Below are 27,009 nucleotides of genomic sequence, written 5' to 3'. Positions count from 1 at the left end.
AAGATGTGACCATAATATGAGTTTCTGTTACATGACATCCAAACTCAGTCTAATGGAATCCCACAAAGTTCCATAAAATGTCTAGGTAACATCAACAATAAAACAGATATTTAACCTGAATGACACAATAAAAAGCAATCATTTGCACAAATAAGTTCTGTTTAATGATTATTACCATCCAAGTTATAACCTAAGTCATCCCTGATTTCTCCTTTTTTCTCATTCCCATAAACAAGGATACTTTTCAAAGTTCATGGAAAATGGAATTAAAGGTAAGTTTATTTCAGTGCAAAAATTTTGTGATCCATGTAGTTTTTTCACATTATACATTTCCATGAACTTTCTCAAAGATGGGATTTCAAATTTTTTTTTGCACCAAGTAAGCTTATCTTTTACCTCAATTTTCCATAAACTTTTTGAAGCACCCTCATATATATGCAGTTACCACTGACATCTAGGAAACCTCAGTCCACTGCTTTAGTCCACATCCTCTTTATTTCTCACAAGACTGTAACAAAAAGTCCTAAACTGACATTCCTAGCAACAATCTGTTCCCTGCCAATCAGTATCATCAATGGTAATGTCCTGAAAAATGAAGGTGATCTCATCACTCTTCTGCCTAAAAGTCTTTAACAGTTCGCCACTGCGACAGAGTAAGAGCCTAACAGTGGGCAAACAACGCACTTCGGGACAGGGCCAAACCCAACCTTCACAAATTCCCTTTCAGTCCTCTATCCTTCCGCCAAACTGAACACTACATTATGCTCAGATAAAGCAAGCCCCCCTTGATTACATGCCATTGCTCATACTATTTTCTAACTGGAACCGTCCTCACACCCCGATAAAGCAATCCTTCAAAACCCAACTCACAGGTGGCAAAAATCACTTCTTTAGCCTTGCTTGTTGCATCTGCTATGCAACCACACTACTTGTCCATCTCTCTTTGTAAACCTTTATTATGTTATTTAATAATTAATCTACTTATGTACCTCCCATGCAGACTTTGAACTCTTCAAGCATAAGACTGGATAAGACTGGAATACTTTGGATCTATTGCACCTATAATGTCTGACACATGGGAGAGGCTCAAAAAAAAAAAAAAAAAGGTTAGTGAATGAGTATGCTTATTTTTAAAAGCAGTCTCCTGAATTGTGAGTTAAGTCATATTATTAAGAGCAGCTTCACACATTACACTTAATATGATAACACTGGCCAGTGAATGACTCTTGGTGACTTTGTACACAGCTGAACATCAGGTAAGACACCCAGCTGCCTTTAGCTTAGTTCTGTCTCCTTCTTGGCTTTGGCAAGTCCTGGACTGAGTGCCAGGGAGTTTCTGTTACCTGGCTGGTAACTAATAAATTTTAATTAACCAAGTATTACTAACATTTAACCAAGGGTGGGAAAGGTTGGAGAGATGCTAGTCAAAGGACATAAAATCTCAGGAAGAATAAATTCAAGAGACCTACTGTACAACAAATTTACAGTTAATAACAATTTATTGTATACTTGATATTCACTGGGTAGACTTCAAGTGTTCTCACCACCAAAAAAACTAAGTGTGTGAGGGAACACATAAGCTAATGAGCTCCATCCAGCCCACAGTGTAGATACATTTAATATGGTAGACCACAAAAATATAGAATTGTCACTTAAAATTAAGTAAAATTTTAAAAAGTTTAACCCATGTTTCTCTTAAGCAGGCCCAAGATATTACTATTTTCAACTCACAAATGAGTTGAAATCATAATCATGGAATCAATGACCTCGACTCGACCAAAATAAATGGAATTAGTGATACTTCCAGAACTAGAAACCAGCTCCTCAAATGTCTCAGAGGGTATTTTCCTTTGAGATTAAGTCAGCACATTTTACACAGTTCCAAATCCCTTTAGCGAAAGGGAATCAGATTAGGAATTTCTGGGGCATAATGTTCTTAATCCCCTATTTCTCATAAAAAAAAAAAAAAGCATTTCTGAGACATGGAGGAAGAGGCACCCTTCCCATGAGAGCTTCAAATTACAACTAACAAAAAAGAAGTCTAGGCCGGCGCTGTGGCTCAATAGGTTAATCCTCCGCCTTGCAGCGCCGGCACACGGGGTTCTAGTCCCAGTCGGGTTCTAGTCCCAGTCAGGGTGCCGGATTGTGTCCCGGTTGCCCCTCTTCCAGGCCAGCTCTCTGCTTGGCCTGGGACGGCATGGAGGATGGCCCAAGTGCCTGGGCCCTGCACCCCATGGGAGAGACCAGGATAAGCACCTGGCTCCTGACTTCGGATCAGCGCGGTGCGCTGTCTACAGCGCACCAGCTGCGACAGCCATTGGAGGGTGAACCAACGGCAAAAGGAAGACCTTTGTCTCTCTCTAACTGTCCACTCTGCCTGTCAAAAAAAAAAAGAAGTCTATTTCTTGGCACTGAATCCTAGCCCACTGCTACACAATTCCAAATGACATTGTTTGGATACACTTAATTAGTACAGTCTTTCTTTGGTATCCAAGGGAGATTGGTTTCAAGACTCCCAGCAGATAGCAAAATCCGAAGATGCTCAAATCCTTTATATAAAATGGCACTGTTTGCATACAACCTACACATATCCTCCCATATGCTTTAACTCATGTCTAGATTACTTATATACCCAATACAATGTACCTGTTAATAGTTGGCACACTTTATTGTTTAGGGAATGACAAGTGTGCACATGTGCAATACAAACACAACCATCAACACAACAGGCCTAACTACATGGTACACAGAGACAGTAGGCAACGTTCAAATGAGTGCCAAAGAGAGACCATGGACCTGTGACATGGTGAGAAGCTACAGCAGTGTGCCTACACACAACTTCATTCACATGCATTCAGGCTAACACTCCTGGAAAATTTAAGTTTTGCTTTTTTGGAACTTTCTGGCATTTTTCCTTTTCTTTTTTTCTCTTTTTAATACACAGATGGTTGACTATGAGGATGCAGAACCTGTGGATAGAGCGAGCTAACTGTGTAAGGATCCTCTACTTCTAGATATTCAGCCTGAAACTGTTACAATGAACTGTTTGTAACTAGTATGATCATTTCAAGCCAAATATTAATCCCATCAAAAGCCCCGAAAAGCTAACAAAATATGATATACCAAAGAATTCAAAAGCATTCAATTACTGTCAAATCATCTGAAATACAGAGCACAGCTCTAGCAAGACTGGCTTTGGCATGTTAGAAAAAAGAGACAGAGAGAAAATTAAGGATTAAAATAACTGATTTGGGCCAGCGCTGTGGAATAGCGGGTGAAGCCGCCGCCTGTAATGCAGGCATCCCATATGGCCACCAGTTCAAGTCCTGGCTGCTCCACTTCCCATCCAGCTCTCTGCTATGGCCTGGGAAAGCAGTAGAAGATGGCCCAAGTCCTTGGGCCCCTGCACCCATGTGGAAGACTTGGAAGAAGCTCCTGGCTCCTTCCTTCCGTCTGGCCCAGCTCTGGCCGTTGGGGTCATTTGGGGAGTGAACCAGGTGGATGGAAGACTCTCTCTCTGCCTCTCTGTAACTCTGCCTTTCAAATAAATACAGAAATCTTAAAAAAAAAAAAAAAAAAAACTGATTCAACTCCAATAATTATTTTGTCACAGAGAAAAATTAAACAAACTCCCTCTCTTCTTATATTGAGTGATTAAAGTGGAAAAAGCAATGAGAAGATATTTGGGGAAATCAAAATCTGAAATCCAAACATTAGCGAAGCTAACTTTCCATAACAAATAGCTTCCAAAAATAGAGCTGGCACAGAACTTGGCTGGGACTTGTACCAGAAGTGTCTTATAAGGCGCTGGTAGGTACTAGAAAGGCTCTGAGTAGAAACTGAGCCGGAGGCAGCGGAGAGTTCAGAAGGGAAGAAGTCTTTCAGAGAAACACGGGGGCCCTCATATACACACACCCCCCAACCCCAAGTGAAAAGATGAGCTAAAAATGAGCTCTCTGGGCTACTCTGGGAAGCCCAGCAGTATTCTGGGTGCACTTGCTAACCGCCAGGCCAGGAAGAATCCCGGCCTCCTTCACCCTCTGGCTGGGGCCCGTTAGGAACCCGGACAGCAGCTGCGGGTGCTCACAGGAGTTAGAAGCAAAGGCAGCAGACACCAAGAACTCTCTCTTCGAGGCGCAACCCATCAAGGAGATCTCGAAACTGTCGGCCCCTCATCCGCTGACGTTAAGTTAGAGCTACCGATGGCCTCCGGGCTCAATTCAGGGTGCGGTCCCCAGTGCAATTTTGGGAAGACGTATTCGAGGTGGGAGAAGTAAAGGGAGCGAGAACCGCGCAACTCCACGGTACCGAGTGACCCCCAGCCCTCCGGATCGGACGCGGGGGTGGGAAATGGGGGGGGGGGGTCCCTGTGACTCCAGAGCGCGTGTCCCCCACAACCACAGGTCCTTTCCCCGCCCAAGCACTGGGTAAACAGCAGTCGGTAAGACGTGAGGGGCCAGTTCAGGTCTCCCGAGAGCCGCGGGCACGGACTCCCAGCCCCACACTAAAGTCACCTCAGCAAGAGCGCAGCCATCTTGGGTTCCGGCGTGGACGGAAGTGACGCCAGGCGCGTCCCAGCCCGCAGAGGGCAGCGGCGGAGCGGGAGGGGGCGTGTCACGTGACCTCGCGGGAGGGCTCAGCTCCGGGTTTTTTTTTTTTTTTTTTTTTTTGCTGTTTCTGATGCCTTTGGCTCTTTCCCCGCCTCCCTCTGCTGACTTCTACCGGAATAAGCCCGGCTTTTGGCAGGCTCGCCCCTGGTTCATAACCTGACCGTGTCCGTTGCACCTGTGTGTATGTTCATTTTGCACCGCTTGCGGCGCAGCGGATTTGCCCAGATTCTTCACTGAGGACTTGGCAGTGTTGGCGTCACTCCCCTCCCTCCCACGGCCGCCTGAGAGCGTCGTGGCTGGCTGGCTGGCGGAGACACGCGGGGAAAAGGAGACTTTGGACTTTGCTCCAGGCTAGTGTGAAGGCTCCACGACCAAATCGCAGTGGTACACAAGTTGAGACCCAAGTTGAGGAGTGTGAGGAGGGGCCGCGAGAGGGCCCCTCAGAGCACCCCTCATCCCCAGGGACGAGAGCCGCCTCTGACCATCGCGATGGGGCCACAGAATTCCTGGGCTAGAGCTACCGCGTGAGTTCACGCCCACTAGCCAGAGACAGCCGCTCCCTTGTTCCTTGGTTCAGGGCTGTGTAGGTGACACCCACAGCCCGAAGATCCCGGGGTGAGGGGGAGAACCCACTTTGATTTATACATTGTATATAAACAGTTCTGAGCCACACAGGCGCAGCAATCATTTGAGAGCTAGTGAGAAAGCAGAACAGAGTGCAAAAGTTCTTAGCCCTTTGAGGGGCGTAGGGTGGGGAAGGGTGAAGGGGCTAGCCCCCAATAGACTAGCAATTCCTAGTCTATAATAAAACTTATCCAGCTGTATTAACATTCAGAGTCTATTTATATTTAGCACTCTTGCATTTTTGCTGTCTGGTTTAAATAGCACAAGCTCACTTATTTCTGCATCGAATGAATGCTATTTTGCATTTCTGTAATGCTTGACAAAGAAAGCACTTTCGTAGATTCTGAACTTGGAAGAGACCTTAGAGGCTCTCAAGGACAAGTTTTTATCCAGTGCAGGGATTTTCTCTGTGGTATGAACGCCTGCTGATCTTTGAGACTCTGCTGCAACACATTCTGTGATCTGTACCCCAAAAACAAGTTTCATTTACTGAACAGCTTAATCACTAGAAAGCTGTTATCTTAAAAAACAGTTTTCTGATATTGGACTTCCAGACACTGATCCTTCTTTGGACCTTTGGAGCGTTACATTAATATCCAATGAATGCCTCTTTCACTTAGCTCATTAAATAATTTCACCTAACGTATATGTACCACTAGCTTTCTGCCAGAGTCTGTGAAAGGTGCTGTAAGGGCTTCAGAGATGCAGCCACGTATATTGTCTTCTAGAAGACTATAGCCCTAGCGGGATCAATCAACAGAACCACAGCAGGGGCGGGCACTGTGGCGTAGTAGGCTAAGCCTCTGCCTATGGCGCCAGCACCCCATATGGGCACAGGTTGGTGTCCCAGCTGCTCCTGTTCCAATCCAGCTCTCTGCTTATTGCCTGGGAAAGCAGTAGAAGATGGTCCAAGTGCTTGGGACCTTGAACCCATGTGAGAGACCCAGAAGAAGCTCCTGGCTCCTGGCTTCTGAATGGCTCAGCTCCAGCAGTTGCAGTCATTTGGGCAATGAACCAGAGGATGGATGATCTCTCTCTCTCTCTCTCTCTCTCTGTGTAATCCAACCACTCAAATAAATAAGTAAAATGTATTTTTAAAAAAGAACCAAACAAAGAAAATAGCAACTCCATAAAAAGAGTAGCCAAAAAAGGAGAAAGTGGTTAGTTACAACTGAGGAGCTGGGATGTTGACTTTGCCTGTGGAATTTATGATCAAACCTAATATTTAGAGCTCTATAATCTAAATCTAATACTAATCCCTGGACCTATCAGATCTGTGGTCTGTGATGCCAAGAAGGTGCCAGGTGACTGTGGCTTTACATGGATGAGCCAGTCGTAGTCTCACAGGTGGAGCAGTGACCTCTCCACTCAGATTAATCTGCACAGGAAACAGATCACGTTGAAATTCAGACCAAACATCCATTAAGTCAAAATCCATATCATCAGAACTTATCTTAAAAGAAAGCAGGAGGAAAAGCAGTCTCTAGCCAAGGCTTGTGGTGAGAGAAAGGATGGAGAAGGATGAATTGAAAGGAATTCCAATTGAGAGAGATAGGAGGTTCGGCAAAATGGCAAAATCTGCAAAAGTAGAGATGAAGGAGGTTCACAATCAGGAGGGCTCTGTCTAAAGGACTTTTCTGGCCAGATGTGTCTTAAAGCCTGACTCTGGTCATGGAAACATTCGCATCCATAAATTCACCCTAAAACCTTCAAGAAACTTAGATGATGTATCAAATTAAGTTCCCCCTCCCAGTGTATCATTTAAGGACTTTCACAAACTGGCCTCAACTTTCCTGTCCATAGGATTCCCCCAGATCACCAAATCACAGTGAATGGCACATGTTTATACCTCATCCCTTTGTTCTTGCTTTTGCTGTCGTGTCTGGTTACCCTCCCTACCCATCTCTCCTTTTCAAAATGGCACTCATCCTTCCAGGTTGGTCAGTTTCTAACATTGCCCCCTAGACAAGACGACCTCTTCCTCTGAGCCTCTTTATTAAATAAGATTTATTTTCAAGTTTCGTTTGTTTGTTTATTTGAGAGAGAGAGAGAGAGAGATCTTCCATTCTCTGGTTCCCTCCCCAAATGCCCACAACCGCTAGGGTTGGGCCAGGCCAAAGCCAGGAGCCAGGAACTCCATCTGGGTCTCCCATGTACATGGCGGGACCCTGTGTACTTTGGTCATCATCTGCTGTCTGTCAGATGCATTCACAGGAAGCTGGGTAGGAAATGCAGATAGCCCTATCTCAAACCCAGCACCCCAATATGGTATGCTGGCATCCCAACAGCAGCCCCTGTTTTTACTTTTAACCTCTCACATGCTTTTACTCAATCTTCCTGATATTGAACACTGTGTTCCTTTCTTTGTACCCTGTACATTTCACTTATTACTAAAGCACACGTCATGGTTTGTTATAGTTGATTCCTGATGGGGTTGTCTTCTGATCCTCCTCTAATTCCTTAAATGAGATTTTGAACTTGGAAGGGGCACTTGATTCTTCTCCTTTCTATTGCCTGCATTCCCATTCTCTCCCTTTAGCTGTTGCCTTGTTCTGAATTGAAATGGTCTTAAACTGCAGCATAAGACACTGAAGGACTTCTTGATGGGGAAAGTCAAGGGCTTTCTCCCCTGGATGTCCCAGTGGAGAAGAACTTTGAGCTGAAAGAATCACCTGGGAGGCAGCAGGTGACAGCCTAAGCAGTTGGGTCCCTGACACCCATGTGTGAGACCTGTGTTGAGTTCTCCTCTCCCACCTTCAGCCTGGCCCAATCCAACCGTTGCAGGCATTTGGGGGAATGAACCAGCAGTTGGAAGGTCTTTGTCTCTCTACCTTTCAAATAAATACATAAATACTTAAAAAAAAAAAAAGAATCTGTGACATAGTCCAAGTTAACATGGGAGATCCTATTTTCAGAGTTCTCTGGGGGAAACCCATCTCAGGCTTCTAGGTCTCTGGGGAAGCCACTCTTAGGCAAGGAGACCAAGAAGGAATCCGTTTTCATGGCTTTTGGCTTCAGGTTCCCTGCCCATCTATCTCTCAGAGAAGTGTGTCTGTGTCCCTTTTTCTGTCCTTTTCCCTCACCCCCCCCCCAACATTCCAGCCTGGGGTAGGGGGAGGCCAGTAGACACAAAGCCCTCTGTGTATGGGGTGGTATGTGTCCCCCACCCCTCCACCAAGAGTATACAATGCCCCTTCTGCTTCCTGCACTCTTCCCCCCTCCCCACCACCTCTCAACTGCACATGCCAGGCTGCCATTGGTTACTGGCTCAGGACAGCCCCCTCATACTGGGGCCCCGGGGGATTTTAAGCGGGTTCCAGAAACCCCCGCTCAGTTCCTGGTCCCCCACTCTCCCCACCCCGCAGCTGTGCTGGGCCCTAGCCCCTGCCCCAGCTATGGCTGCTGGGGCTCCCTCATCCAGCCCCAGCCCTGTCCTGGCTGTACTGCTCTTCTCTTCTGTGGGTAAGTGGAGCCGCCCCAGTCTGGGAACCCTGGGATTCAGGTTGTCAACAGCCTCCCCCTTTGTGGCATTCCGCACTGCGATTGAAAAAGAGTGAGCAGGAGCAGGAAGATGATGTTATACTCAGGCTGGGGGTAGGGTTGGGGAGGGGTGTTATTTGGAGGAAAGCAGTAAAGTTATTCTATGAAGGCAAATGGTAAAAGAGGGTGTAGACAACTTCCCTGAATGGACATGGCTGGACCCACCCAGCTTAGAAACGTGTCCCCAAAGCCATGCCAAGAGCCTGGTAGGAAGCAGTGTTAGAGCGTGGGACAGAGCCTGATTGAACATCAGGTCTGGTCTCCATTTGACCCCTCTGAGTTCAGGCTTAGTTTCCCAAAAGAGAAAAAGCAATGAGCCAAGGAGGGAGCCCAAGGTCTGTGGTTTCAGCTGCTCTGATCATTTGTTTTTTGTGCCTCAGTTTCTCTCTGTGGCTCCTTGTCTATCTTGTGGGTGAATGGAATGGAAGGGGAGGTTTATGAGACTCTAGGATCTCACAGCGTTAAAGCAGACACCCTTCATAAGCTGATCAGCCCCTTCCTTGCCCCCTGACAGATGTTGGGTGATCCAGACAAGGTCAAAGGAGGCTTGGATCCTTCAGTGACTCCTTCCCTTTTCTGAACTGGCCTGAATCTTAGTGCCATGGGTGAATATCAGCCAAGCTGCAAGCTGCAAGCTGCAATGGGGTGGGGAGGTCAGACTGTCCAGGATTCTCTGCTGTCGGCGCGTTGCATCCTAAGCCCCAAACCTAGACTCTTCCAGGCTGTACCGGACTATTCTGAAGTACCCTGAGAAAATGTTAAGGATAGAAAGTTGGAAAAGGGCATATGAGGGAAACAGGAGCAGGAAGGAATCTTGAAGTATGGAGAGGGAGAGTTCTGACCCAAGCCACTGCGCAGAACTGAGGGGGGCAATGACTCATAGAACAGGAGAAGTAGACATTAGAAACAATGAACAACTTCCCTTGGTACACTGGGGATTCCCAAGAAGCTTCCAAGGTGGAAGTCCCAGGAGGTGAGTGATGACACTGCATGCTGAGATGGAAGACAGGACTGTGGGGGCGAGGGTAGGGGTGGCATGAGTCCCCAACATTGGCCAGACAATGAGACTTTGTTTGCTTGGTTGCCTCCTCCCCCTCCTGTAGAACAAAAGGGTCTACAGTTGCCCCCACCAAGGGCCAGCCCACATACATAGTCTCCCAGGAATGGCCTGGCTTGCGTGGGTGAGTCTGGGGGGTGGCACTGGGCCAGAATGGCCAAGAGGAGGGTGAGGACAGTCAAACCACAGAGGCTCACATGCAGTCATGTGAGAATTGGCCTTAAGGGCTTGCTCTGTATTCAGCTTCCCCTGAGAGGGATGTGGGGCTTCCACTAGGGAAGCAGTTTGCCATTGTCTAGTTATTTTCATGGTTTTTCTGCAAAATTTTGAATTCCTTAGACCATGAAATACTATGCAGCTGTTAAAAATAAGACTGATGCCTATGAATCACCATAGAAAACTCCTCCAACTATACGCATACAGACATATATATATATATACATATGTTCTTAACTTAAAAAATATGTATGTATATGTAATATGTGTAAAATATAAATATATATTTATATATATGAATATATATAATATGTGTAAAAAAGGAAAGCAAAACAAAATTATTTGTTATAAATACACATGTATCTTGAGTTTATTGAGTTGATAGCAGGAAAAGCACACCCATTAGAGTGGTAACAGCGGTTATATCTGGGTGGGGACTGCAGGAAAGGACCTGGCTAGGGAGGGTATCAAGGGAGATGTTAGTTTTATCTCTAGCATTATAATAGTTGATAGGAAGAATATGATATCTATAACCTGTATAATTTATAAAAATTTTAAAACATTTAAATTCCTACATTCTAACCCAAAGCGAAAGTGAGACTTGGAGACAACCCAACTTCCGGAAGTTCTCCAGCACATTCTGTCTCTGCTGCAGACACGATGAAGAGCTTGAACAGACGTAGCATGTACATGCCCGGACTCAGTTAGGCCAGGGGGACTGGGGCCCCAGCACGTGGTGTTTCTGTCTCAGTCTTTGCCGTCACTGCTGAGCATTGGCTGCCTAGCGCTCTCCCCTTCTCTGGATGCCTCACGGGGGGAGGGGGGGGCCGCATCTGCATCTGGTTCCCCCTCTGTGCTTGCAGTGCTATCCCCAGCGCAGGCCATTGTGGTTTACACGGACAGGGAGGTCCATGGTGCTGTGGGCTCCCGGGTGACCCTGCACTGCTCCTTCTGGTCCAGTGAGTGGGTCTCAGATGACATCTCCTTCACCTGGCGCTACCAGCCCGAAGGGGGCCGAGATGCCATTTCGGTGAGTGCCTGGGGGCAATCCTGGGGTCGGCTAACTCAAAGCGTGCTTCAAAAACAGAAACGAGAAATTCGGCTAAGGAGGAGGACATCCTCTATGAGCCATAACCCTGACTTTGGTGAGGTAGGTGGCAATCTTTGTCACCCTGATGGGGGCCTGTGTGCACTGTCTTTCCTTTTCAAGTACCCCCCCTCCCACCTGGGGCTCCCCCACCTTGAGGCTGGAGCTAAGCTTTGACTGCTCTGTTCTCACTTGGTTCCTCTCACACAGATCTTCCACTATGCCAAGGGACAGCCCTACATCGACGAGGTGGGGACCTTCAAAGAGCGCATCCAGTGGGTAGGGGACCCTCGCTGGAAGGATGGCTCCATTGTCATTCACAATCTAGATTACAGTGACAACGGCACTTTCACTTGTGATGTCAAAAACCCACCCGACATAGTGGGCAAGACCTCTCAGGTCACACTCTATGTCTTTGAAAAAGGTGTGAGGGGGCACAGGGGCTGGGTGTCTGGGAGGCCATCCTGGGAGGGGACCAGGGAGGATGGGTAGACTGGGAAGAGGCAATGCGCATCACCCCGGGGAGGGTGGGCAGAAGGTAGCCTAACCCCAGGGAATAGGTGTGGGGCTGGCAACCACAGACGGGTCTCCACTCACTGTCCTGCTTCTTTGCCCTCCCCGGCTAGTGCCAACTAGGTACGGGGTGGTGCTGGGAGCCGTGATCGGGGGCGTCCTTGGGGTGGTGCTGCTGGTGCTACTGCTGGTCTACCTGGTTCGGTACTGCTGGCTGCGCAGGCAGGCGGCCCTGCAGAGGAGGCTCAGGTAAGGGGCGGAGTCTGAGGTCCCTCCACCTAACGCATTTTCCCCCACCCGAGCAGAGACTCCTGGGGGGGGGGGGGACGGCGGGGAGGGGCAAAGGAAAGAGCAAGCAGGGATCGTTGTGCAAGGGGCTCTGGCGGGGCCCAACCCACAGCACCCTGTTCTCCTGCAGTGCCATGGAGAAGGGGAAATTGCACAAGGCTGCGAAGGACTCTTCGAAACGCGGGCGTCAGGTGAGCGGGACCTGGGGCCTGGACCAGCCGGGGAGGAGAGCATAGCGGGAACCGGGAGGCGCGGGGCAGCGGGGAGGGGTGGGTGTAGCCCAGCAGTGCGAGAGTTGATGCGCGCGCCCTTCCCCGGCAGACGCCCGTGCTGTACGCCATGCTGGACCACAGCAGAAGCACCAAAGCTGCCAGTGAGAAGAAGTCCAAAGGGCTGGGGGAGTCTCGCAAGGATAAGAAATAGCGGTTAGCGGGCCGGGCGGGGGGGCGGGGGCCAGGGCCGGAGGCCTCCAAAGGCGCTCAGGTGGTGGTCATCGAGATGGAGCTACGGAAGGACGAGCCAGGCTCGGAGCTCCGGCCCGCTGTCAAGTCCCCCAGCAGAACCAGCCTCAAGAACGCCCTCAAGAACATGATGGGCCTGGACTCGGACAAGTGACCTCCACCCCCAGGCCCTGCCAGAGCAGGGGGACCTAGGCTCCTCCCCTCACCCGTCTAGGTGCTTTCCTCCCTTGCTCCCCAGCCCTGGCCTGTCCTCGCCTACCTTGGAGATGTAAGTTTCATTCCAGAATTCGTTCCTCCCCCACCGTCACGCCCTCCTCCCCGCCCTGGGCTTTCTGGGAGCCTAGGGGCTGATCCTACCCCTCACCTGCCCCAAGGGCTGTGTGTTTGGTGTCTGTCCCTCGGCACCGGCACCGAGAAGAAAGGGACCTTGATCACTCAGCCTCAATTCTAAGCCACCAGACCTCCCAATCCGCTGCACACACCCCCCCCAACTCCTTCCTCTCCAGTCCCCTCCCCTCCATCAGGTGGTCCAGCTCCACCCTCTCTTCTTCCTGCTAACACCCACGTCACCCAGACCAGACTCTCCTTCAGGGGTTATTTAGATTGTTGATAATGTTTTTTTTTTTTAATCCATTCTTTTCTTTGTTTATCTATGCCCGTTCCGCCCTCACCCCCATGACTGAGGACCAATGACGTCATGTGGCTTTTGCAATTCCCCCACCCCTATTAAGTCCTTCACCAAGAGCCAGCCCAACCGGAGGGGCCCCTGATTCTCAAACCTCAGCTATGGGATTGGCACCCCCTGGCCACTTGGGAGCACCATTCTGAGACTCCAGGTCGTGAAGAAAGAGAGAGACAGAGACACAGAAAGAGAGGGAATGCATCCTCCTAGGTCAGAGGGTGGAGGAAGGGAAAATGACCATGAAGAGATGGCTTTTAAACAATCCAGCAGAAGGCTGGAGAAACAAATAGGAGATGGGGGGCGGGGGGAGGGAGTGGAGGAAGAGGCTGCACTCCTCACCATAGGAGATTCTTAGAATTTTTCTACATTCTGTATATTTCTTCTCAAAACCTCCAAATGTCCTTAAATGTTTAATAAACACTGACATTTCCAGAAGCCACTGCCTCCATCTTGCATTTCCTGTTTCTCATGGGAATAATCCCTGCCTCTTATCCCATCCCAAGCTCCCACAATTCCTCTGCTGGTCTGGGCTTGTATAATATATAGTAGAAGGAACTCAGGAATGGGCTCGCCAGGCACAACATACATTCAACAAATGTCCATTGAACTCACGCTGTGTCTGCATGGTGTCAGCCTCTACTTTTTCGTGAGTTAGGAAGCTCCATCTCTTCATGAACATCAGAATTTTCAAAGTATCCCAACACTCACCAGCTGTGTGACCAGGATGGTTGCTTGACTTCAGTAAGCTTGTTTATGCATTAATAAACAACCAAGATAATGATACCTACTCTGCTTCATTCCCAGGGTTTTGCAGGAATCCACTGAGATACTGTGTATGGAAACAGTGTAAACTATAAATTGATTTACAACTAACATATTAGGGTCAGTTCCTTAAAGATGTTTCTAGCTCTTGCCTAAAGGAGTAAACTTTCTAAACACGGATCTCATTCATCTCTCCAGAAGTACACACACAACTTGGTTTTGTTGATACGCTGTTTTAGGTGTGCTGTTAGCATAATTCATTAGCTGATTTGTTGATATGCCAATTTAGGAACAACCTTAATACCCTGGAACCCTTAAATTATAGTATATAAAAACAGACAAGTATGAGTATCATTGTCCCCTGGGGAGTGCTGTTGGCAAAATAGTCCCAAGACGCCCTCAGATCATTTCTTCTTAAGAAGCTAAAGATGTGGTTAACACCAGCTTTGCCAAATCACAAAGTGCTTCCATTTATCTGAAGGATGTTTTCTTCTTTTAGAAGAAAAAGTCATCCAAATTCATATTAAGATAAAAGTTAATAGGTTGTAGATAGCTTTTCAGGGAGTAGTAGAGGGAGCTTAGCAGCAGCTCAGTCAAGTTGGGAACATTTAAGCTAAAGATATCTTAGTAGTTAAGATACTAAAGGGATCAGTGTTGGCTAGATTGCTGCAGCTGGGTACTGCACTTAAACATCCCTGTTTGAGACTCAGATGAGACGTGTGTCACTTCTGAGATTCAGCACAGCCCAAGCTTCTCATTGCATTACACTTTCACTCTAAAAATGCTCAGCTTCCTGCATTTTATCAGCTCAGTTTCCCAATTTTTTTTTTATTTCATTTATGTGAAAGAGAAAGAAATAGGGAGGGAGGGACAGAGAGCAAGCTCCCATCTGCTGGTTCACTCCCCAAATGCCTGCAACAATCAGAGCCAGCCAGGCCCAAAGCCGAGAGATGGGAACCCAGTCTGGGTCTTCCACATGGGAAGCAGGGACACAAACACTTGAGCCATCACCTGCTGCCTCCCGGGGTGCACATGAGCAGGAAGCTGGAAGTGTGAACAGAACTGGCACTCAAAACTGGGTACTCCGATGTGGGATGTAGGCATCCCAAGCGGTGTTTTAACCCCTATGCCAAACGCCCACCCTAGATTGTTTTAGTATTCCTGATTCCATTGGGATTCCTGGTTCCCTGGAACTGCACTGTACGACCTGTTCACTATGCATTTTCACAAGTATTGCACACTTCCATGAGTTTACCCAAGACCGTGCCCATTTCTCACAATCCCCACAAATGAAAAGCACATATTTTCTCTCCTATATGCTAATGCATTACATAAGGCCTAGAATAATGACTCACATATAGGGAAATGGCATTATCATATGAGATACTTTGGATGCCATCTAACTGCTACTCTTCAATTAGTCATTTATGATACTCAGTGCATTATTAATAATACTAGTTTTCTCCAGACATATGAATGCTTTGAGAATAATTTAAAGTGTCTTTTAACGAAAACCTCAAAATAAAACTTATAACTCAATTTATGAATATATGTACAAAAGTGCAAATAAAATATTAGCAAATAGAACCTTATAGTGAGTTGATAAAATAGTAAATTATGAACATGAAGAATTAACTGGGAATGAAAGAATGTGTCAGTATTAGGAAATCTAACAAAATTAATTATGTTAACTTAGGGGGAAAGAAATAATTATATCAAAGAAGGATGCATTCCTGTTTTAAGTGGGGCAGGAGTTTGGCTCGGTGGTTAAGGTACTGGGAGGCCAGTGTTGTGGCCCAGCAGGTTAAACTGCAACCTGTGAAGCCAGCATCCCATACATGATATGGACATGAACCAGCGCCCATATGGGATGCCAGCATTGAAGGTGGTGGCTTTACCCACCACACCATAACACCAGCCCTGAAAAATATAAGATGACAAAGACAGAAAGGAAGAAACACAAAAAGAACTTCCATGTACTGGTTCATTCCCCATAGGCTGCAATGGCTGGGGCTGTGCCAGGCTGGAGCCAGGAGCCAAGAACTCTATTCAAGTCTCCCCTGTGGGTAGTAGGGACCATCATCCACTGCCTTCCCAGACACATTATCAGGGAACTGGATTGCAAATTGAGCAGCCAGGACTGGAACTAGTGCACCAGTATGGGATGCTGGTATCCCAGGCAGTGTTTTAACCAGCACCACAACGCTGGCTCTGATCTGAGAATACATTTTTAAATACATGTTTCATTCTACTAAAGAGGATGTAGTAGAACACAACTGTCTTCCATCATAAGTATCTTTAAAATATTCCCCAAGGGATTAGGGATGACGGTTCTTAAAGATTGAGGTTGGAACTGAGAGGTGCACATTCAGTTTGTGTCCAGAATACTGGGTGATCTGCAGTGTTGGTGACCCTCCTTCAACTGGTTGGCTGAATCGTGTCCTTTAGGGAATTTTGATAATAGCAAGGAGGGCTTCAGTCATTGTGGGGCTACATGCAGGTGGTAGTTGCTTTTTGTTCCAGGGCTGAAGTTCCTGGAAAAGAAACCCCTGGAGACAAGACTGAACAGGGAGATATTATCTGTTGGAGAAACAAGTGACCTCACGAGTTCTGTGATTAGAACCTTGTAAGGCCAGCTGCACCGCTCCCTCAATACAGTGAGTTAATTTTAGTAAGTGCTTGATTGGCCATCAAAAGGCAGGGCAAGGGCACTTCAACGTAACTCGGGGAGGCTGGGAGGCCGTGAGAGATTAGGATCGGATGGGCTCTAGCAAGCGTGTTCAAGGCTTGGTATGAGCGGCTTGGTTTCACCTCCAGATAATCCCCTGGTTTCCAGGATTGATCACACCAGTTGGCAAACTTAGTTATGGATTTAGGTCTTGGTTCAGGGGTGTACAGAACTCCAAATGGGCAGATGGCAGACTCAGTTTCCAATTAACAGGACCGCTGTAGAGATCACTGGTGGAAGCAGTCTCCTTCTGGGACTAAGTCCCCCAAACCAGCAGAACTTGACATTGCTGGGAAACAAAAATTCTGTCAGTGTGTTGTTAGGTATAGTGATGAAAGAGCCTCTTCCATTGCCACCCCCTGATTCCTGAAACCAGGTATTCTGATTATCTGACCCCCCAAAAACCAATGCAGGACTTCAGTTGTTATTGCTTTAACTTATTCAGTTGAGAAAGAAACAGAGAGAGACAGAGAGAAAAGAGATCTCCCATCTACTGCTTCACTCCCCAAAGGCCCACAACAAATAGGACTGGGCCAGGCTGAAGCCAGAATCCAGAAAAATCAATCTGGGTCCCCCACATTGGTGACAGTGACCCAACTACCCAAACCATCATCGCTGCCTCCCAAAGTGCAGTAGGAAGAAGCTAGAATCAGGAGCAGAGCTGGAGTACTCTGACAAGGGATGTGGCACTCCAAGTGGCATCCTAACAGCTACCTAATGCAGGATTTTAAACCCCAAAGTTGTAAAGCTAATGGTACTTAATGCAGGTACGGTGGTTTGAGGCGGGTCTAGTGTGAGGTCCTGAGGTCATTGGGAGGATGACCGCAGAAGGTGGGTCTCACCAGGGGTTGCTATAAAAGCCTGCATTTGGGTCCAGCCTCTCCCTCTGCTTCCTGACTTTCCATGTGATCTTTCATCCACATGTCTTCTCCCATTGCCATCCACTGCCCTCCATAGAGGCCAAAGCAACAGGGCCACCAACCTTAAACTTGAACCTCCACAACTGTGAGCTAAACAAGCCTTTTCTCTTTCTAGTTAGTTGCCTTAGGTTCTTCCTTGTGGGAACAAAACAAAACATCAGACCTTGAACGGACAAGGTGAGGTCCACCCACAATCTACTGGTTCAGACATTAATCTCACCCAGGAACACCCTCACCAACACTCGCAGAATAATGTGAAATCCCTGGTGGTCCAGTCCCCTTGACCCTTAAAGTTAACCATGACGCAATATGTTTTCCATTTCAGGATAAATTGCTGCTGTGGTTAAACAACACCCAGGTCCTGAGTGATCTGATATCATCTGATCTTTCCTTTCGGGGCTCACTCAAGGGCACTGGGTGTGCCACACTGGTCTCCAAGAAGACTCATATTCCTACCAGTTAATGTCTAAATTCAGGAGTCCAACAGGGAAGCATTAGGAGACAGAATAAAATACAAATTATGAAATCAAAAGCCCTGAACTTTTAACCCTGTTATTTAACCCCTCGGAATCTGTAAACTCAAGGTGATCCCATATAATTGCTCGTGAGAATCAAGGAATGTCATATTATCAGATTGGTGGAGCTGGAGTTGTGTTACAGCAGGTTAAATCCCCACTGCTGACGCTAGTTTGAGTCCTGGCTGCTCCACTTCGATCCAGCTCTCTGCTGATGTGCCTGGGAAAGCAGTGCAAGATGGATCAAATTCTTGGGTCCCTGTGCCTATGTAGGAGACCCAGAGGAAGCTCCTGCTTCCTGGATTTGGATTAGCCCAGCCCCAAATGTTGTGACCATTTGGGGAGTGAACCAGCAGATGGAAGATCTCTCTGTCTCTATCTTTTTTTTTTTTTTTTTTTTTTTTGGACTGGCAGAGTGGATAGTGAGAGCGAGAGACAGAGAGAAAGGTTTTCCTTTTTGCCGTTGGTTCACCCTCCAATGGCCGCTGCCATGCGCTGATCCTAAGCCAGGAGCCAGGTGCTTCTCCTGGTCTCCCATGCGGGTGCAGGGCCCAAGCACTTGGGCCATCCTCCACTGCCTTCCCGGGCCACAGCAGAGAGCTGGCCTGGAAGAGGAGCAACCGGGATAGAATCCTGCGCCCCAACCGGGACTAGAACCCGGTGTGCCGGCGCCGCAAGGCGGAGGATTAGCCTGTTAAGCCACAGCGCCGGCCTCTGTCTCTATCTCTAACTCTGTAACTCTGCCTTCCAAATAAATAAATAAATCTTAAATAAAAAAAAAAAGTTTCCTTGTTCAGAACGTGCTTTGGAGTCATCTAGAGTATTTTCAGTCATACTTAAATTTCTAGACCTAAAATCCTTCTACAATTCACTGTGTGATTGGTGAATTTTTCTCCTGGAAAAACAAAATTTAAAACATGACTGAGGCGCGCTCAGCCCTCTGCCTCTCTGCTGAGCCGCCCGCCTGGCCTGCCCAGGTATATTTTTTCCATTTAACTGGGTAACCTCGCTCTTCCCAGTCCGAGTGACTGGGCGCTCTCTCTCTGTCCCTTCCGATCTGATGGATGCCCTATCCCTAATAAAGCCTTATCACTCTGCTAAAAAAAAAAATGACTGAAAGAAGAAGCCATACAAAACCTGTGTTACACAGTCCTCCCCAGGACAGAGTTTCTGTGTATTGAAATCAACAGAACATGCAATGCTTGCAAAGTGACGGTGAGAAATTGCTGATAAAGAGAGGACCTTACCCAATGGGAAAGGCTCCGCTGAGACAGTGGAGTTTTCACTAAATTTCCTCCTACCCAGTTATCCCAGCTCAGGAGACAAAGGGTATTCAAACACCTTTCCCTGAGGAAGTAGTCACTTGGTCGTGGGCAAAGTCAAGCGCATAATCTTCCCTCACGAAAGCAGGGAGTCTGGGACTGAGCAGGTGTTCAACACACACACACATACACACATACATACACACACATGTGCACACGTGTGTATACACACATACACACATGCACGCACACAACACATACACACATGTATACACGTATACACCTGCACACATGCATATACACACATGCACACATATATACACATACACACGCAGAGGGGGGTGGGAAGCAGTGGAGGGGTTGATGCTAGTGTCCATAATATACAAATGTCTAATACTGCTTGCTTGAGGTGTAGAGTTAAAGTTCAACAGACTCTGATTCACTTGAATCTTCCTGCTGCTTATTTAAAAAGAGACAAGATTAGCCATGGTTTAGAAACTCACCCCTGTTTTTGGCAAGAGCTAAAACTAGGACCAAACCAGACCCATTTCAACATTTCAGTTCTTGCTGTAGCTTCCTCTGGATGCCCTAGGACAAACGACTTTTCTCCAGAACCTTGTATTTTATTAAGTTGATATCTTTTTGTAAGGTGTGTTTAAGAGAAGAAACAGGAGGATACACTAAAATACAAGATGTAAACCACGTCACTAAGGATAGCACTCGCTAATTCCTGGTCATCTTTTATTTCCTCTTTCAGTTCAATTCAAGGAAAGGGTGAAGCCACCCCCCCACACACTCAGGAATCAGGGCCTCGCTCACTGTCCGGTGGTCCAGCACTTCACTGCTCCATGATTCAGACCCCGTCACTACTCAGCTGCCCCACCATTTTGTACTGCAAAAGTCTTTCCTTTGGGAATGGGATTTGGCACAGTGATTAAGACCCCCCAACCTGGGGGTCCAGCACTGTGGGCTCCAGTTCAAGTCCTGGCTGCTCCACTTCCAATCCAGCTCTCTGCTATGGCCTGGGAGCAGTAGAAGATGGCCCAAGTCCTTCAGCCCCTGCAGCTGCATAGGAGACCCAGAAGAGGCTCCTGACTCCTGGCTTCAGATCAGCACAGCTCTAGCTGTTCTGGCCATCTGGGGAGTGAACCAACAGATGGAAGACCTCTCTCTCTGCTCTGCCTTTCAAATAAATAAATTAATTAAAACAATTTTCTTTAAAAAGACCCCATTTGGGATACCCACATCACATTTTGGGGAGTCTGGGTTTGAATCCTGCCTCCACTTCTGACTCCAGCTTCCAGATCTGCACTGGATTCCAGGCTCATGCTTCAGCCTTGACTGTGGCGGACACTTGAGAAATAAAGCAGGAGATGAAACAGCTCTATCTCAGTCTTTCTACCTTTCAGATCAATCAATCAATCAATCAACTCTGTGTGTGTGTGTGCGCGCACACACGCTTTCCTTTCTAGGCATTAAGTGTGATTCTCCCAGCACCTCCAGTGTCTATCTTTCAGTCCCTTCCTGAGTGTCCTGCACATGGTAATGACCTACAGCTTGGCAATGAGATTTGGAGGACTTTTTTTTAGAATAGAATAGAAGTGGAGGCAGGAGAGATACAGAATTCCTGAATCTTCAGGTTAGTGCTAGCCATGGCTTCCCAAAAGCCAAGGGTAATCCTCCTAGTTCCCTCAAATCCGGTGCCCTTTTTTACTATCCTAAAGTGTGTAATACAACCTTTATACTTAATTTCAAAAAGTAAATACGGGGGTCTGTGTTGTGGCACAGTAGGTAGAGTCACCTCCTGTGACACCAGGATCCCATATGGGTGCTAGTTCAAGTCCTGGCTACTCCACTTCCCATCCAGCTCCTTGCTAATGCACCTGGCAAAGCAGCAGAAGATGGCCCAAGTCCTTGAGCTCTTGCCACCCATGTGGGAGACCCAGATGACATTCCTGGCTTCAGCCTGGCCCAGCCCTCACCTTTGCAGCTATTTGGAGATTGAACCAATGGATGGAAGATCTCTCTTTCTTTCTCTCCCTTGCTGTAACTCTGCCTTTCAAATAAATACATAAAATTTTTTTGACAGGCAGAGTTAGACAGAGAGAGAGAGAGACAGAGAGAAAGGTCTTCCTTCCATTGGTTCACCCCCAAATGGCTGCTACAGCCGGTGCACTGCGCCGTCCCAAAGCCAGGAGCCAGGTGCTTCCTCCTGGTCTCCCATGCGGGTGCAGGGCCCAAGGACTTGGGCCATCCTCCACTACCTTCCCGGGCCACAGCAGAGAGCTGGACTGGAAGAGGAGCAACCGGGACAGAATTCGGCGCCCCAACCGGGACTAGAACCTGGGGTGCCGGCACCACAGGCGGAGGATTGGCCTAGTGAGCCACGGGGCCGACCCATAAAATTTTTTAAAAAGTAGATATAATATTATGTTTTTAAGGATTTATTTATTTGAAAGGCAGAGTTACAGAGAGGCAGAGGCAGAGAGAGAGAGAGGTCTTCCATCTGCTGGTTCACTCCCTAGATGGCTACAATGGCCAGAGAGGCGCTGATCCGAAGCCAGGAGCCAGGAGCTTTTTTTGTGTTTTCCATGCAGGCGCAGTGGCCCAAGGACTTGGGCCAACTTCTACTGCTTTCCCAGGCCATAGCAGAGAACTGGATCGGAAGTGGAGCAGCCAGGACTCAAATTGACGCCCATATGGGATGCTTGCACTGCAGGCAGCAGCTTTACCTGCTACACCACAACACTGGCCCCTAAAAATAATATTCCAATGATAGTATAAAGGTAAAATAAAGATGAAATTATAATGAAATTGTAAATATTTTTAAATGTAATGCTCAGGCATGACCACACTGGAAGTATATAATGAAGAAGCCATAGGCTCATATCTATATATGAAATCACTGTGAATGCAATGACAACACGTGCAAGCGGACGGCAGCATGGTTACCAATCCCTGAAATATCACAAGTTGCATTGTCATTAATGACACGCATTTCTGAAATGGTAAACAACTCTTTGTAAAGTTCTGAACAAACTATAATACTTTTTCAATCTTCACATGAGTTGCATTGCTGGGAAATTCAAAGTCTAAGATGTGATAAAAATTACTTTGCAAGGCCGGCGCCGTGGCTCACTTGGTTAATCCTCTGCCTGCGGCGCCGGCATCCCCTATGGGCGCCGGTTCTAGTCCCGGTTGCTCCTCTACCATCCAGCTCTCTGCTGTGGCCCGGGAAGGCAGTGGAGGATGGCTCAAGTGTTTGGGCCCTGCACCCAATGGGAGACCAGGAGAAGCACCTGGCTCCTGGCTTCAGATTGGCAAAGCTCCGGCAGTAGCAGCCATTTGAGGGGTGAACCAATGGAAGGAAGACATTTCTCTCTGTCTCTCTCCCCCAATAATTCTGTCAGATAAATAAATAAATAAAATTTTTTTAAAAAGTACTTTGCATTTATATCTAAAATGGAGTGTGGTGTTCAGTTCCCTCAGTTAATAGGAGGGCTTTCACCTACATTAATATGCAGCAGGACTTTTAAAAGTCATGCAACTTGTGGGACAATTCTTTTCTGTGACACACTGTCCTGCTCACTGCACTGCTATCCTACCAGAACCTGCACCACCAACGCCTCCATACAAACAGCAATCGGGATAACAATATCCCCCAGAGATTCCCAAGATATCCCCTAGAGGGCAGCACATCCTCCTGCTGAGAATTGATTCAGGGCAGTGAGACCGTGAGGAAACGAAGAATTTAGCTTTACTTCCGGATACCCACATCTGCTCACTATTCTATCCTAATGTGGGCCTTTAGACCTTTCTTTCCTTCAAGGGCCACACATCAGCCCTTGCACCCCAAGTTCTGAGCCACATTTCTCTATCTATCTCACTTCAAACCACGTTTAATTCCAGAGAACAAGGCTCTGATATACAATACTGCAGTAGCCAGGTAAAGCCAGGGTCCGGTGCTCACCTGCAAGAGTGCGGGACCAGAGAGGGTCCAGCTCTGGATTGTGAGGGACCAAGTAGACCCTGTCTGAGCTCAGCTGAGGGAAGTGCTGCCTGCTCTGCCCTCTAAGCTAAGTTGGACAACATCCTCCAAATGTCACTTCTCAAGTCTTATCTATCTATCTATCTATCTATCTATCTATCTAAAGTGGGGAAGAAACAAGGAGAAAGAGATAGAGAGAGAGAGAGAGAGAGAAATCTTCCATCTGCTGGTTTACTCCTCAAATGGCCACAACAGCCGGGGCTGGGCCAGGCTGAAGTCAGGACCTCCACTCCGGTTTCCCGTATGAGTGACAGGGTGCAAGTACTTGAACCATCCTTCGCTGCTTCTCTAGCACATTAGTAGGAAGCTGGATCAGAAGTGAGGCAGCTGGGAATCAAACTGGTGCTCCTGCAGGAACGCTTGAAGTGCATCTGGTTGGCCAGAAGTGCAGGTCACAGCCATGGACTTGTAGTTGACATTAACACCGGATAGTATCATAATTGATTTGTGGGACACCCAGTCAGTGTCTGGAAAGATGGAAAACTGCTTAATATCAAGGAGAAAGCCACACATTTGGTGTTTGAAATGTTAAATATAAGAATAACAGAGGTTTTTTTTTTCTTTTTAGCTTTCCTGTTTTTCTTTTTTAAAAAGTATTTATTTATTTATTTGACAGGCAGAGTTACAGAGAGGCAAAGAGAAAGAGAGAGAGAGAGAGGTCTTCCATCCATTGGTTTACTCCCCAAATGGCCACAAGAGTTGGAGCTGTGCCAATCCAAAGCCAGGAGCCAGGAGCTTCCACAGGGCCTCCCATGTAGGCACAGGGGCCCAAGGATTTGGGCCATCTTCCACTGCTTTCCCACTCCATAGCAGAGAGCTGGATGGGAATTGGAGCAGCCAGGACTTGAATCGGCACCCATATGGGATGCCAGTGCTGCAGGTGCCAGCTTTACCTGCTACACCACAGCGCCAGCCCCTTTTCTTTTCTTTGTTTCTTATGCTTGTCCCTTCTGCAAAACAATTTACAGCAGCATTCAGTTGCAGTTATTGCTGCACAAAAACAAAGCATTCAAGAATAATTCCTGGGCACCAGTTTGAGTCCCAACTGCTCCACTTCCGATCCAGCTCTTTACTATGGCCTGGGAAAGCAATGGAACATGGCCCAAGTCCTTGGGCCCCTGCACCCACGTGGGAGACCCGGAAGAAGCTCCTGGCTCCTGGCTTTGGATTGGCCCAGCGCCGGCCATTGCAGCCATTTGGAGAGTGAACCAGAAGATGGAAGACCTCTCTCTCTCTCTCTCTCTCTCTCTCTCTCTCTCTGCCTCTGCCTCTCTCTATATATATAACTCTGCCTGTCAAATAAATAAATAAATACTTTTTTTAAAAAAGGAATAATTCCCCTGTGATTATTACTAGAAGGTCATTTCTCTAGCATTAGGTCCTGAAGAGATAGGGAAGAAAAGCAGGGTTTTACAGCCACAAGGAAAAGATTCCAACTCAAGTCCAGGGCCTCAAGGAGGAGTTACAGGAATGCCAGAGACTGTATTTGAGTGCCCATGGTAGGATTACGCAGCCTACCAGAGAAAACCTTTACTGAGGACTACCATTGGTTCATCACATGATGCCTCAGTCTGCCTGGTCAGAACTATGTGTCCTAAAGCAAGGATTATGCTTCTGCTACCATGTGCCTCACTAAAAGTATCTCTGATGGCCGGCGCTGTGCCTCACTAGGCTAATCCTCCACCTGTGGCACCGGCACTCCGGGTTCTAGTCCTGGTTGGGGCGCCGGGTACTAGTCCTGGTTGCTCCTCTTCCAGTCCAGCTCTCTGCTGTGGCCCGGGAGTGTAGAGGAGGATGGCCCAAGTGCTTGGGTCCTGCACCCACATGGGAGACCAAGAGGAAGCACCTGGCTCCTGGCTTTGGATTAGCGCAGCGCCGGCCGTAGCGGCCATTTGGGGGGTGAACCAATGGAAGGAAGGTCTTTCTGTCTCTCTCTCTCTTTCACTGTCTAACTCTGCCTGTCAAAAAAAAAAAGTGTCTATGAGGACAAGCATAACACTGTTCTTGAGGGAAAAATCATTTTGGCACTATGCTCGGTGCAAAGCAATGCACAGCTCAGATCAGTGTGGCAGAATCCAAATCGGCAGACATTCTCCATGCAGCAGCGTCTCCAGGAGAGGGACCGGTGACAGAGAACTCAGCCATTGCCATAGCATCAGCCAACTCTCACAAGCCCACACACCAGGAACAAGGAGCCTATAGTACCTAAGTGTCCATGGGGAGGACCAACACCAGGCAGTTCTCACCTGGGGTCCATGGATGGAGTGAATAGGAAATACCCCTGCTTGTGTGGTGTAGGGTGTGTGAGTGTGTGTGTGTGTGTGTTTTAATTTTATTTAAGGTATACAAATTTCATGTATTTCATATATACAGATCTAGGAACATAGTGACACTTCCCACCCTACCCTCCTTCGTGCCTTTGCTCCCACCCTTCTTCCTCCTCCCTCTCCTATTCCCGTAGGGAATACTCTTGATTTATACGTTGGACACGTGCCAGGCATGGCAATGAGATTCTTTTATTTGTCTATGAGGCTGGGACTAGAGGCCTCTATCAGAACTATGCTGTGCTCAGAATAGATTCCAAATGTAAGAGTAAAGCTTCCTCCTCTTGCCTGGCATCAGGAGGAGGAAGTATTTCCTTTAACACAAGCCTTGCCCATGAATTACTTACTATTCAATTCTCCTTATGTCCTATAGCCATGGGATTGCTCTGCACAGATCAACTTTGGGATATAGATTGCCTTCCAGGGATCATGTCTCTTGTTTCTAGCCAGAGCTGCTACATGGTTTGCACTTGTGTGTTCTGGAACCAAGAAGCCAAGAGCAAAGGAGGTTGGGAGGGAGGAAGGAAAGTATCATTAGATTCTTAGGACTGTATTTATGAACTACAATGAATCTGTTCTTTGTATTAGCACATTAACATGAGAATTGTGTTGTAGTAATTATCATGCATTTGCTGTGACCCTGAGAATCTAATGAATTAATAAATCCCTTTTTAAAAAAGGGAAGGGCGGGCCGGCGCCGCAGCTCACTAGGCTAATCCTCCGCCTTGCGGCGCCGGCACACCGGGTTCTAGTCCCAGTCGGGGCACAGATCCCGTCCCGGTTGCCCCTCTTCCAGGCCAGCTCTCTGCAGTGGCCAGGGAGTGCAGTGGAGGATGGCCCAAGTCCTTGGGCCCTGCACCCCATGGGAGACCAGGAGAAGCACCTGGCTCCTGCTATCGGATCAGCGCGGTGCGCCGGCAGCAGCGCGCCTACCGCGGCGGCCATTGGAGGGTGAACCAACAGCAAAAGGAAGACCTTTCTCTCTGTCTCTCTCTCACTGTCCACTCTGTCTGTCAAAAAATTAAAAAAAAAAAAAAAAAAGGGAAGGGCGCGGAGCCGGCACACCGGGTTCTAGTCCCGGTCGGGGCGCCGGATTCTGTCCCAGTTATGCCTCTTCCAGGCCAGCTCTCTGCTATGGCCCGGGAGTGCAGTGGAGGATGGCCCAAGTGCTTGGGCCCTGCACCCCATGGGAGACCAGGAGAAGCACCTGGCTCCTGCCTTGGGATCAGCGCGGTGCGCCGGCCGCAGCGTGCTGGCCACAGCAGCCATTGGAGGGTGAACCAACGGCAAAGGAAGACCTTTCTCTCTGTCTGTCTCTCTCTCACTGTCCACTCTGCCTGTCAAAAATAAATAAATAAATAAATATGAAAAA

General features: G+C 47.7%; 2 protein-coding genes across 2 annotated transcripts in view; one reads left to right on the top strand and one right to left on the bottom strand.

Moving 5' to 3' along the window:
- SDHC (succinate dehydrogenase complex subunit C) overlaps positions 1 to 4,597 on the bottom strand; it is a 37,528-nt gene extending 32,931 nt beyond the window's left edge. Inside the window, exon 1 of the mRNA XM_062192622.1 lies at positions 4,515 to 4,597. Within this exon, the coding sequence (XP_062048606.1) occupies positions 4,515 to 4,534 (20 nt within the window). The 5' untranslated portion in view covers positions 4,535 to 4,597. The remainder of the gene's footprint in view (positions 1 to 4,514) is intronic.
- Positions 4,598 to 8,615: 4,018 nt separating this feature from the next.
- On the top strand, positions 8,616 to 12,645 carry MPZ (myelin protein zero). The gene is given in 6 exon segments (XM_062193727.1): positions 8,616 to 8,696; positions 10,911 to 11,077; positions 11,345 to 11,558; positions 11,761 to 11,896; positions 12,066 to 12,126; positions 12,257 to 12,645. Coding segments are annotated over 6 exon segments (939 nt in total). The 5' UTR covers positions 8,616 to 8,629; the 3' UTR covers positions 12,551 to 12,645.
- The last annotated feature ends 14,364 nt before the right edge of the window (positions 12,646 to 27,009 follow it).

Source organism: Lepus europaeus, chromosome 5 (assembly GCF_033115175.1).
Source record: "Lepus europaeus isolate LE1 chromosome 5, mLepTim1.pri, whole genome shotgun sequence".
NCBI classification, from domain to species: domain Eukaryota; kingdom Metazoa; phylum Chordata; class Mammalia; order Lagomorpha; family Leporidae; genus Lepus; species Lepus europaeus.
This window is presented reverse-complemented; position numbering and strand designations above follow the sequence as displayed.